At 31.8% G+C, this 12,954-nt stretch overlaps 1 protein-coding gene across 1 annotated transcript; it reads left to right on the top strand.

Moving 5' to 3' along the window:
• The first annotated feature begins 901 nt into the window (after positions 1 to 901).
• LOC139487104 (transcription intermediary factor 1-alpha-like) lies at positions 902 to 9,975 on the top strand. Its single transcript, XM_071272103.1, has 3 exons — positions 902 to 1,737; positions 7,350 to 7,418; positions 9,853 to 9,975. The coding sequence occupies exons 1-3, from the start codon at positions 1,037 to 1,039 to the stop codon at positions 9,875 to 9,877; spliced, it is 795 nt and encodes a 264-aa protein (XP_071128204.1). The 5' UTR covers positions 902 to 1,036; the 3' UTR covers positions 9,878 to 9,975.
• The last annotated feature ends 2,979 nt before the right edge of the window (positions 9,976 to 12,954 follow it).

Genomic DNA, 12,954 nt, shown 5'->3' with positions numbered 1-12,954 from the left:
CGTTGCATATCCGGTGTGTGTCCGTTATGCATCCGTTACACGTCCGTTTTATTCGGTCAGTACATCAACGTACTCCCAACGGATAACAATTTTGTCAACGGACAACTTTGATTTTCATCCGTTAGGCGTCCGTTCGCGCTATCCGGTAAGGTGTGACCGAGGCTTTAGAAAGTTACCGTACAAATAATGAATTTTCAAAACAATGGTCATTAACAATATAGTAAAATTATTTGTTTTAACGTCCATATTAAGATTTATCATACTGCTGTTTTTCTTCTCTGTTGAAAAAAAAATCATATCGAATGTACTATATTTGCGGACCGACGTCAGTGAACACTCTTTGAACTTCTATTTGAGAACCACGTAAAAGGATCAATATATTAATCTGTAATTATTCTTCTCCATTGTTGAAGAATCTGCTAAAAAGATCATAACATGTCATTTTTCATACCGCATGTATTATCAGCCCTCCGTCAACAGCTAATATTAAACCTATGGCTAATAATACATGAGATATGAAAAAATGCCATAATCTGATAATATTTATAAAACAGTCATTTGTATATTGATATATTATATGACTTACTAGAAAGCTTCAGCACGGTTCATTACTGTTGTTTGTGAAGCATTCTATTTTATTTAGACCATTTAAATAATTCATAATAAGAAATAGTATAAGATGACTTATAACTTTTAATATATGATATCGGATTAAAGGTATAATTGTTTAACTCAATACGTTATCTGCTGAAAACAAAACAAAAACAGAATCTTGAAATCTACAAAATTTATATTGAATGTTGAATGAATGTATTTATGGCATACCATTAGTGTCTTAAGTTTTTATGTTTTAAATGTATAGAGATAAATAAATCATAATTTTTAGATATTTTCTGCCAATTCATATCACTCTCATTATTTGTTTAAGAATATAGACTGTGGTGTAACATCAGCACAGACGTCTTTCAGAAAATGTGTCTTTTGTGATAACAATGCAGTTTTCTTTTGCTACCAATGCAAAGCAGCTTTTTGTCAAATGTGTCGAGCGAATTACCATGATAAACTACCTGTATCGAAAGACCATTCTGTGAAGGACCTTAAAAGTGTAAATCCGTCAGCTGTTCAACTAGTATGTAGTGAACACAAACATGAATACACGTATTATTGTGTTTCTTGCAAGACCTTGGTGTGCAGTACGTGCGTGACTACTGCTCATACAGGGCATGAGATGTCGGAAATCGAAAGAAAGGCGGAAGAAATCAAAAAGATTGCCAGGAGTAAATTATCCAATATGAAAGAAAAGCTTCAGCGACTGTCGAAATTGGTAGAGAAGACAAAGAGTGTACACATTCCACATTTAGATGAGGAATCAGAAGATGCTATTACAAGTATCCGTACAATTGAAAATGATTTGCACAAAATTATTAAAACAAAAGCAGACATTAAAACCAATGAAATAGAAGATAAACAGCACTTGACAAAGGAGGAGCTGCAAAGTACATACCACAATAATGAAAGGACTTTCCACAAACAAACTGCTGTCTGTGATAGCCTTGCAACACTTCTGTCAGAGGAACACGCTGTTTCATTTTTGGTATCATACCAGACCTTGGAGAGAGATTTGTATGAGCTTACTGGTGAGATACTTGAAGACACAGAACCAATTGCCATTAAGCCACCTGACCTAGTTGCTTTTCTAGATGAAATTGTTTATTCTGTACAAGAATACAAAAAGAAGTAAGTAAATACTAAAATTCCGTCTATCGTAGTTGTCTTTGAGGTGAAAATTCAATAAAAACAAAAACAATAGAGACAAAATGTGATCACGAATATGGTTATTAACGTCCTTGTGGCAAATATAAGGCAAATTCAGGACAAGAACATGGTACAAGTAATGGTATATGTATACTAGCCCTCCTTTGTAATAGGTTGACATGTTGGATTTTAAAATATTACTAAAAGCGCAGAAATTACAATATGATCCGTGTTAAAGAATCGAACCTTCTGTAATCGGAGAGCACGTATCTTCTCTACAAATTCATATCGTCACCACCGGGATTCGAACCCCGGTCGTCTGCGTGACAGTCAGTGCGTTAACCCACTGAGCCAAATAATCGATTCTCTTGCTCAGTTGATTGAGTTGAAGCAATCCCGCTACACTTTTAACAAACTTATAAGTAAAGATTATCTTATTAATGTTGTAATAAGATCCTTGAATATTGTTTACATTGGCACGAATATCGATTTTGTCATCAGCAAATTAAAACTTAGTAAAATTTGTATTCTTTTCGAATATTTTTTTTTTGTGAGGATGCAGTAATAAACATCTAAGTTTATTTTATATATAATATATTAATTATTAATCTTTATTTGTCATATAAGTAACATTATACTTGTGACATAAACAAAAGTAACAACAACAATAAAATAACTGAGTTGAACACACACATATCTATATATATACAAGTAAAACTAACTAAGAGTCCCCTGTCCTCAGCTCTAAAGACTGTTTTATAAAGGAACCTGTTTTTTTCACTTGGTTTATATTAGAAGGATTTAGTAGAATTACTAGTTTTTGTGTATCAGATAGATTTGGAAACATAGGATTATCTATTGCCATGTCATTAAAAAGTTTTATACGTAAAACGTTATTAATTTGACAGTGGAGGAGAAAGTGATTTTCATCTTCTAAGGTTTTACAAGTTGGACATGTTCTATTGTCTCGAGGTATTTTTTAGATATCTGCCCTTTTCAATGAGCAAATTACGGTCACTAATTCTGATTTTTGTAAATAAACGTCTAGTTTCAAAATTTTGATATTTAAGATAAAATTCTTGGTCTTGTTTGACTTTAATACTTTTGTAAAGAAAAAGTTTGTTATTTTCGTTCAAACTATTTATTTTATTTTCCAGTAGTTCTGTATAAAATTTACTTGTAGTATTCTTAATCCAAGTCTTTAATTTGTTAACTTGTTCCATGTTTTGACAGGACATTACTTTTTGTGTATCAATATTCATTTCTTGTGTTGAGTCTTTTATAAAAGTGAACCAAGTATAAACTCCTTGTGAATCAAGGTGTTTACTTAATGTATAACTTTCTTTTAGTAACGGGTTTATGTTTTCAGTATTTAATCTAGCCCAATAAAGAATTGCTTGTGTTTTTATATATTTTTCTATTGGTTGTCTACCAAGTTCAGCTTTAACGCCTAAATTAGCAGATGTTTTTTTAGTACCTAGAATATATTTACAGAAATTAACATGAACCTTTTCAAAGGGAGTCTTATCCAAATATTGGAAATTATCTATATCTTTGTTTTGAGATTTTAATCTGCCTTTTGCTCTATAATAAGATTGATATGTATCCATGTATGATATTTCAGCATTATATGTTAAATTTGGTTTTAAAAGAGAATCAAAAAGATTACAGGATACATTAACAGGGAAATTTCCCCAAAAGGCTGCATGTTTTTTTAATGAAAACAGAGCTTTCCTAGCTTTTTTGGCTAAATCTGTTAAACTTGCATTTAAATTTCCGTTATTTTTTATCAGAGTGCCCAGAAATTTATATTCTGTAACGTTATCAATTTTTTCATTATTGAACCTTACAATGTATGGTTCCAGTTTTGTAGTTCTTTGTTCAATGATCATTGTTTTTGTTTTTTTAGTATTTAGACATAATTGCCATTTTTCACAGTAATTTGATAAGTTATTTAGGCTATTTTGAAGACCTTCTTTACTTTCCGATAAAATTATAAGGTCATCAGCAAACAAAAGACTTCCTATATCAGAATTTAATATTCTCAAGGGTGTTGAACCTTTATGGTCAAAATTTTCAACTATATCATTAATAAATAAATTGAAGAGTGTGGGACTAATACTGTCCCCTTGTTTTACTCCTCGGTCAAGAGAGAGAGAGATTGCCTTGTTCAAATATGACATGATACATATTTGTTATAAGGTTAAATTCTAATACTTTTATTTTAGCATTTCACAAGTCGTGTCTTCTCTAACTGTCCATGTCGTTAAAACACTAAATCCCTAGGATGTGTTTAAATCGATTTTAGTCTCTGATGCATGATTTTGTTATTAAGTGTTTTTGTCTTTCAATTAGCTTTCAGTAACTGCAAGTACTCTCAAATCGTACACTCGTTTTAATTCGACCTGTTGACACAATTTGTAATGCATTTTTGTTATTCAATGTTTACCTCTTTTGTGTTAAATCTCGTCTCGTCTCCCAATTTTTAATATGTACCGTCTTTGATAAGTATAAGTACTTCTGTTCTCGTTCTATAAACAACATTATTTTTTTTATTTTGTAAGAAATATTTCCGTACCCCTAACAAAATAATTTGCATATTTAGATTTACCTGTGCTATTTATTTTATTTAACGCCATTGTGTCCAAGGTTATATTGGTCTTTTTGGCATTGTTTTATATCTCCCTCCCTTTTTATTTGATATTGTATTGATATTGTGTAATGATAGATTATATTTATTCGTTCAGTGTTTTTTTTACTTGTTTTTGTAACTATATCTTTTTGATCGAGTTAAGCCATTTCAATTGATATTTTATATTGTGTCTTTCTATATTGTAATTTTACACTACTATTTCCGGTTAGGGTGAATATTGGTGCCTTTAAAATTTTTAAACCCGCTACATTTGTTTGCACCTGTCCTATAAGTGAGGGACGTGTTGCACATGGGTTGTTTTTGGTTGAATTGTTTTACACTAGTCATGTTGGGGCCCTTTATCATGTTTATAGCTTGCTGTTCGATGTGAGCTAAGGCAACGTGTTGACCTATTATGTCTTATTTTTTACACATTGTGACTTGGACGGAGAGTTGTCTCATTGGTAATCAATCGTACCACATATTCTTATTTCTATCTATAACGTTCCCATTGATTAAAATCATTGTTTACTTGCCTAAATCAGGTTTTGACAACATGCAGTCGATAGTAAATGTAGGTATTTTGTTGGTTAAGTGTACATAGCATTAACTATTACAAACTTTGATATTATCACTTCGGTGTTGAGATGAATATCATTAATATGATCACTTTTATAAATTTACTGTTTGCAAAAGTTTGGCTTATTCAAAATACTACGGATTTTCTTATCCTGGGTATAGATTACCTTGGCCGTATTTGGCACAACATTTTGGAATTTTGGGTAATGCTCTTCAACTTTTTACTTGTTTTGGCTTTCTAACTATTTGGTTTGAGCGTCACTGATGAATCTTATGTAGATGAAACGCGCGTCTGGCGTATCAAATTGTAAGCCTGGTACCTTTGATAACTATTATCATACATATTTTAGGAAGTTATATTCATTGAATACAAATTGTTATAATAATTTTATGAATTCAGTTATTTACTTTTTTATATGACGAAAACTCAAAAAGTGTGCAGTAAATAAATGGTTAAACTCTAATAGATATAATTAGATGTAGTTTGAGTGCAAATGAGACAACTCTCCATCCAAGTCATAATTTGTAAAAGAAAAACCATTGTAGGTCAAAGTACGGGCTTCAACATGGAGCCTTGGCTCACACCGAACAGTAAGCTATACAGAGCCCCAAAAATTATTAGTGTAAAACCATTTAAACGGGAACACTAACGGTCTAATCTATATAAAAACGAAAACGAGAAACACGTATGAACTGCATCAACAAACGACAACTACTGAACATCTGGTTCCTGACTAAGGACAGGTGCAAACAAATTTAGCGGGTTTAAACGTTTTAATAGGTATAAACCTTCACCCCTACCCGAAACAATAGTGTAACATCACAGTCATAGAAAGACACAATATAAAATATCAATTAAAACGGTTTAACTCAATCAAAAGACATATAAACACAAGTGAACATACACTGAACCAATAAATTTGATCTATGACACAATGTAAATACATATCAATTACTTTGGGAGCCTTGGTTGGTCAAAGTTGCCCCCTACTTTGACCTGGAGATCAATCTACTGATATCTCTTCGGTTTGTCTGTTCCCGCCGAGTACCCGGTGGTTCTCTCCGAGTACTTCGGCTTCCTTCACCATAATAACAGACGTCCCGGTGTCCTAGCACTCCCTTTGTGTAGAGGTGGGGATTGTCCTTGTAAATATTGTTGTAAAGATGTTAGTGACACATCTCCATTAATCCTAAAAGGGAGTGTACACGGATTCTACTGTACCCTGACAGCTCTCGAGGGGTGCTCCGAAAAACGGAGAAATCTACCAGACTTAGTACATACATACATAAAATAAAATAAGGGTTGAATGAATAAAGGCAACAGTAGTATACAGCTGTAAAATGTTCAATGATAACAGAAAGTAAACCATCACCTTCAACGCATAACCGTGCCGCCAGATAGAATATTGAACACAGGTAAAAGAAAATGATTTTGTTGTAAGGTATACAGTATAAATGGAGAACGGAAATATTTTTACAATTCATAGTTCGAGAAACAGAAGTGAAAATTTATAGTTAACTAAACACTTATAAAAGGTGGTTTATATTAAAAATCGAGAAACATTAAATAAAAAAAAAACATTATAATTGTATCAATAAGTCAAATTAATAGGTCTAATAGCCTTAATGGACCATTTGATTTTCAGTGAGTTGTGATATTCTTTTTACATATGTAGATAACACCGGCTTTTATTTAGTGCAAACATTATTTTCACTTGTTGTACACAACTATTGCTTAGAAAGTCCTGCATTTTGTAGGATAAAATATTCATAAATATGGAAGTTATGCAACTGTGATATTATAATCGTAAGGATGAATTTTGTTATCAATTGTTCAGACATGGGATCATATTTGGTTATAAGCAAAATAACAAACAAACAAACTCCAACGAAAATTAACAACAATCTTTTATCAATGGCCAAAATCAAAAGTTCAAACACATAAACGGAAAACAACTGTCATATTCCTGACTGTCATTTCCGTATGAAGAACATGGTAGATTAAGCCTGGTTTTATAGCTAGCCTAACCTCTCACTTGTATGACAGCTGTGTTTCCATTATGTTGGAACATTACATTGACAACAAACAGACATAAATAGTAAAAATGGCAAAAAGTAGGGTGCTTTCTTATATGTAATCACTATGAAAACAAAGAACTATTTCAACATAAGAAACAAAATGGCAAATGATAGACACTCTAAAGACAAAGTACATAAGTAAAAAAATTAAAGACCAGAATTACAACTTTTTAATTGCACTTTTACATTTCCATATATTAAAATGCTCATTATAAACAATTTATCATTTTTTAAACAACACTCTTTTGCAACCTTCCCATTCGAATTTTTAATCTATTTAATGAATGAATTTGTTGTATTTCAGAATAGAAGACCAACCTATAGGGTATAAACCTTTGCGCTTTATTGAAACGAAAAGATCGAGTAAACCAAAGTAAGAATATAATATGGTTTTATTTTTCTTTCTTGTAGAATAAGAGCTATCATTTTGATTCTTTATTTCCTCTTATCATATGTAATGATCTTGCCTCCTATAGATTTATGGGGAGATGATTAGTTAACGGACTACACGTGGTGACTATATATATTTGGTATAGGGTGCCCTAAAAAATACATGATTAGTTACCATATAGGGTTAGCAACCATATGGGGTTAGTAAGGAATTACTTCCCTTTCAAAACAAAAAAATAAATCTGAAAGATTTAAACAGACGAAGAAACTGATAATGAACGATTGAAAAACATTCATAAAACAAATTTAAAGCTAATACGTTGTTATTGTTGGCATTTGCTTTTTGCAAAGACAAATTGAAGTAGGTTCTTAAACATATTAAAACTAAGTATCGAAGACTTAATTAATCACTTTGCTATGCCGATAGTCTAAATACCACACGTGAAGACATTCGGTAAGATAAATGCGTTACACCGTGTGCTAGTGACCTAATACTATATATATATATGGGATAAGTAAATTCCATATATATCGTATTGGGTCACTAACACACCTCGCTCTTACCCCATATGGAATTTACTGACCTCATATATATCGTATTAAGTCACTAACACACCATGTAACTAATATGATGTTTCAATGTCATTTTATCATACTGATTAACATGATCATGCAATCTAACGAACAGAAGAAACTTACAATTTTGTTTAGGCCATATAAAAAAGTATGTGTGAATCCAGTTACATCTGAAAAAAAGTTAGGGTAGGTAGGTAGGGATTTTTTTTTTATTTTATGCTTTTTTTTTACATTGAGTCTATGGGAGCAACATTCTGACTTTAACAGTGCTTAATGAAAAATGACAATAAAATCTTTAGGGTAGGCTATTTTTAAGCCGAAAAAGTAGGGACGGTAGGGTTACTGGAGCCACACATATATTTTTATTTGGCCTTATATCTACCTAGTATGTTCCGTTAACCTTTTTTTCTCAACTGTGTTGACGTTGGGTTTGTATCTTTATTGAAAAAGATATTTTGTACACACGCAATTGCTTTTGTAAGTTTACATGAATAAGGTACATTTGTCATGTGTTCAAATTTCAGATACAAACTTGTTAATTTTAGCACACCTTTCCTATCATGATGTTCTATACTAGGGTTGCTGCTCACAAGGAAGCATTTAAATCATGAGTTCCAAAATGGTTAAGTTGAAATGATCCCTTCGTAAATTTTACGGATGCCATCACGAGTTGGTTGACCATTAAGGAATAACCGTTTCACAGATGATATCGGACATGTTCCTTACGTCGTAACTACAATCCCTTCCCTTTTCATGAATGTGACCTACCGATTTTGTAATAGCATGAGAAACACGGCGGGTGCCACATGTGAAGCAGGATCTGCCTACCCTTCCAGAGCACCTGAGATCACCCCCAATTTTTGGTGTTGCTTCGTCTTTAGTTCTCTTAGTTGTTTCTTGTGAACTATTGTTTGTCTGTTTGTCTTTTTTCATTTTTAGCCATGCAGTGTCAGTTTATTTTCGATTTATTAGTTTGACTCTTCCTGTGGTATCTTTGGTCCCTCTCGTATATTTAATATGGGTGATATATTGCCATTCCGTTATCGTCCGCTGTCAGTAAATGAAATAATCTTCTATGAAACTCCTCGGCCAGTTCGAAATTATCGAGGTCACAATCATCCTTAATATATCTCATATTCAAAATATGTTCTTTATAAAAAAGAAGATGTGATATGATTGATTATGTTCTGCCTGCCACCCAACATGACCACCACCATCTACAAATAAAACAGTTTATCTAATTCATATTGGTTGTATTGACCTGTTTTTTTATTTTTTAAAAACAATTCCGTACATTTAGATATAAGAATATGTGGCGTGAGTGCCAAGGAGACAACTCTCCATCCATGTCACAATTTATAAACGTAAACCATTATAGGTCAAGGTGTGGCCTTCAACACGGAGCCTTGGCTCAAATCGAACAACAAGCTATAAAGGGCCCCAAAATAACTAGTGTAAAACCATTCAAACGGGAAAACTAACGGTCTAATCTATATAAAAAACGAGAAACGAGAAACATTTATAAAATTACATAAACAAACGACACTGCTGTACATCAGATTCCTGTCTTAGGACAGGTGCAAACATTTGCAGCGGAATTGTTTGTATATGACTGTGAATATACATGTGCTGTAAACAGTTAATATGATTAAAGTTGATATAATTAGGTCTTTATTGCATAAAAATGAAATTAAACAACTTCAGCAAACAAATGAAAGGTATTTAAGAAATTTGTTTGGACAAAACACTATATAATCAGTACGTCTAGTTATTAAACTTTACTATTATTCGAACTTATATTAATTACCATTTTATTTTTTTATTATTACTTCTTGTTTCAGAAAGAAAAATAATGAAGCCAACTGAGAAAGGACAAGATAAACTGTCGATTAGATTAAGTAAACAAAATATATAATCAGTATATATGACGAACCCAACTCTGTTTTTAGTTAATTATATTATATAATCGGAACGTTTTTTTTTTATTATTATATCTTTAAAATAAAGCTGCAGACTCTGAGTTTGAAGCTTCTTTCATCTTCTCTTTTTAAATGTTTTTAATCACAATAAAACATAATAAAAACTTCAATTCTATAAAGTTTACAATATCTGCATAAATAATTGCAGCTTACAAAATGATATTTCTTTGTGACCCTACTTACTAGTTGGCTGAGTGGTTTAAATAGTCCTAACTACTGTATCACTAGCTGTCGACACTGAGATTGTGAGTTGGAATCCCGCACTCCAATCTGAAATGACAAGGATTGCCAGTTTTCCTCAAGGTATTTCTGATTCCTCTTAAAATGAAATAGGATCACCACGAAAAAGCCATTAATGCTGAAAAGGGCGATAAACACCAAACAATCAATCACGCAATCATCCTTTATGATCTTATAATTCATCATTAATCGGTGATTTTAAACACGAAGAGATGATTTATATTTGAACTTTATGAATGATAATAGGGTTTTGTCTAGTACTCTGTTTTGCATAGGAACTTTGCTTCCTAATATTTAAAAAATTAAATATTCTTTTCTATTGTTTATTTTTTTTTATTTGTCTCTTGCCATGTGATACATATTTTTTTGTTATTTAATCATTCAAGCATATAGAAAATTTAAAAATGCTGATAGTTGTATAAGGAAAGACCATTATGTACAGGTATGTATGTTACCTATGGGAGATTTAACATTTTGATTCTACTTTTCTGTGTTACTGATATATCTTTGAAATATAACTACTTTTAAACCTTTTAATTATATTTCAATTGCAGTTACGATATTGAAAATTGTGTCATCTTAATGACATCAAGACAGACTAGTTATTTTAATACACATGTACTAAGTTAAAATGAATATCTTATAGAATAACATGTATCTACTGAAGCCGAAATGTATCCTTTATTATAAACAGGACGAATTTTCAATCCATATTGTGCAAGTTGTTTTACTTTTGACAGTGATGTGTCATTGACTCTATTACATGCACTAATAAGCATCCATACAGTCCTATTCAAATAACTGAAGTTCATTATTTTCTTATTATTCATTTGTTTGTTAATCATTTGATTAAATGTGTTATGTAATGTTTTTATTACATTGTAAATTAATCCGTTGTCTGTATAGACCTTGATTTGTTACTAGTTACACGTATCTCTAATTTACTGTTTGCATATAATTCCAATTAGAGAACTAAATAAAAATTTATATTCAAAAACTCTGTTTTCTTTTTTTTTTCAATGACACGAATAAAACGTTTTTTGTGTTGTTTTTGTGTGTTTAAGCTTGTTTGGGATAAATGATAAGTGGCTTCCGTCGTTCGTCGGTGTCTCCTGTCTGTAATTTTTTTTACAAATATCTTCTCTGAAACTACTGGGCGTAATGTAGCCAAACTTGGTCATCGTCATCATTTGGTTAATATCTAGTTTTAAAAATGTGTGGGATGATCCCGCCTGCCAACCCAAATGGTTGACATGGCTAAAACAGAACATAGGATAAAATACAGTTTTGTCTATTATTTTGAAAATCGGTACAAATAGAGAAAATCTTTTAGGGGCAAAAATTGTTAAAATGTTTAGCTTTATCTATTGTTCACACAAGTTGGACCTGTCAGACGTGTTGATAGGGTTACTGCCCTTAAATGGTGATTATTATTATTTTCTTAAATGCATTATATCAATGTCAGACGTTGCCTGTATTGATTTCCCTCCTTGTAGTCTGTTTAGACATATGGTACAAGGCCAATTTGGGGTAATTGTTGACTCATGTAAGCTTAATAAGGTAGCATATTTACAATAACATGTGTTCTTCATTGCCGTTTGTTTTGAAGAAAAAAAACCACTTTTATTTGAGGAGTACAATGCTGATACATGTAAATGTTGTCTGTTTTCGGTCTATAATAATTTTGTTAATTTCTTTTACTAGACAGTATTCTTTTTTATGTGTTATCATTATTAGTATCGAGTCAAGTGATATATGTTGGTCTCAGAACAGCATATAAAGAATGATAAAGATGAAGGTTAACAAGAAAACAAATGCGTTGAGGCAAAACATGAGTTAACAAAACCTACACATCATGCATATTTCGTATTTGAATTATTATACCGTTTAAAGTACAATCCATCTGCGTTTCTGTAATCTCATAGCCAGGACTTTATTTTACATGACAACAAAACTAACATTTCCAAGCCCTGGAACAGTTTGCGTCATTCATCAATAATTACAGTTTTATATTTTTGTTTCAGACGGATACCGTCTGACCCTGGCGGACGACCTTACAATTTAGTCTGTGAAAAGCGGAATGGATTTCATTTTCTTTATCAATTTCGATTTTGTTTGTTCGTAATATACCAATCAAACCTATCCTTTGCTTGTGAATACACTAATAAAAGAGCAACCCAAGGGTTAATACAACACACAAAAGGGTAAAATATGCCTAACAAAATACAGAGATCCAATGAAAATTTATATCAGAAATTCCCTTATCAATTAGTAAAATCAAAAGCCCAACCCCATTAAACAATTAAACTGAAAACAATTGTCATACTCCTGACTTGGTGCAGGCATTTCCTTAAATAAAATTGGGGATTATACCTGACATCTGAAATTAGTTTATAAAAGATATCGAGCAGTTTGTGACAATATCGCCTGCACTAGCTCTCTCGTGCAAGGCGTTCACAATTTTAAAAGCACTTTACCTTGAATAATACAAAAAAGAACGCAAACACACAGGACAATCTTCAGAACACTCGTGTCGCGGGATATTAAAACTTGCAATTGTTTTTGCATCTACATGTATGTATTAATTTGAAATATCATATATATCCTTTGGCTTGAGAAATGTTTGTTTTTGAGCGTTCTTGATATTTTAAAGTTCAATCTAGAAGTTCAATCGGCCACCGTCAAGCTCCTCTTTTCCAAATTAAATTTATCTGAGATAACAAA

The sequence above is a fragment of the Mytilus edulis genome, chromosome 8, assembly GCF_963676685.1.
Source record: "Mytilus edulis chromosome 8, xbMytEdul2.2, whole genome shotgun sequence".
Taxonomy (NCBI): Eukaryota; Metazoa; Mollusca; class Bivalvia; order Mytilida; family Mytilidae; genus Mytilus; species Mytilus edulis.
The sequence above is the reverse complement of the archived record's forward strand: the minus strand, read 5'-3'. Positions and strand labels throughout refer to the sequence as shown.

Bases quoted from the DNA above. Each gene is read 5' to 3' on its own strand.
- LOC139487104 (XM_071272103.1), top strand. From the start codon at position 1,037: ATGTGTCGAGCGAATTACCATGATAAACTACCTGTATCGAAAGACCAT. The intron at 1,738-7,349 runs GTAAGTAAATAC...GTTGTATTTCAG, and splicing joins GTACAAGAATACAAAAAGAA to AATAGAAGACCAACCTATAG. The intron at 7,419-9,852 runs GTAAGAATATAA...TTCTTGTTTCAG, and splicing joins AAAAGATCGAGTAAACCAAA to AAAGAAAAATAATGAAGCCA.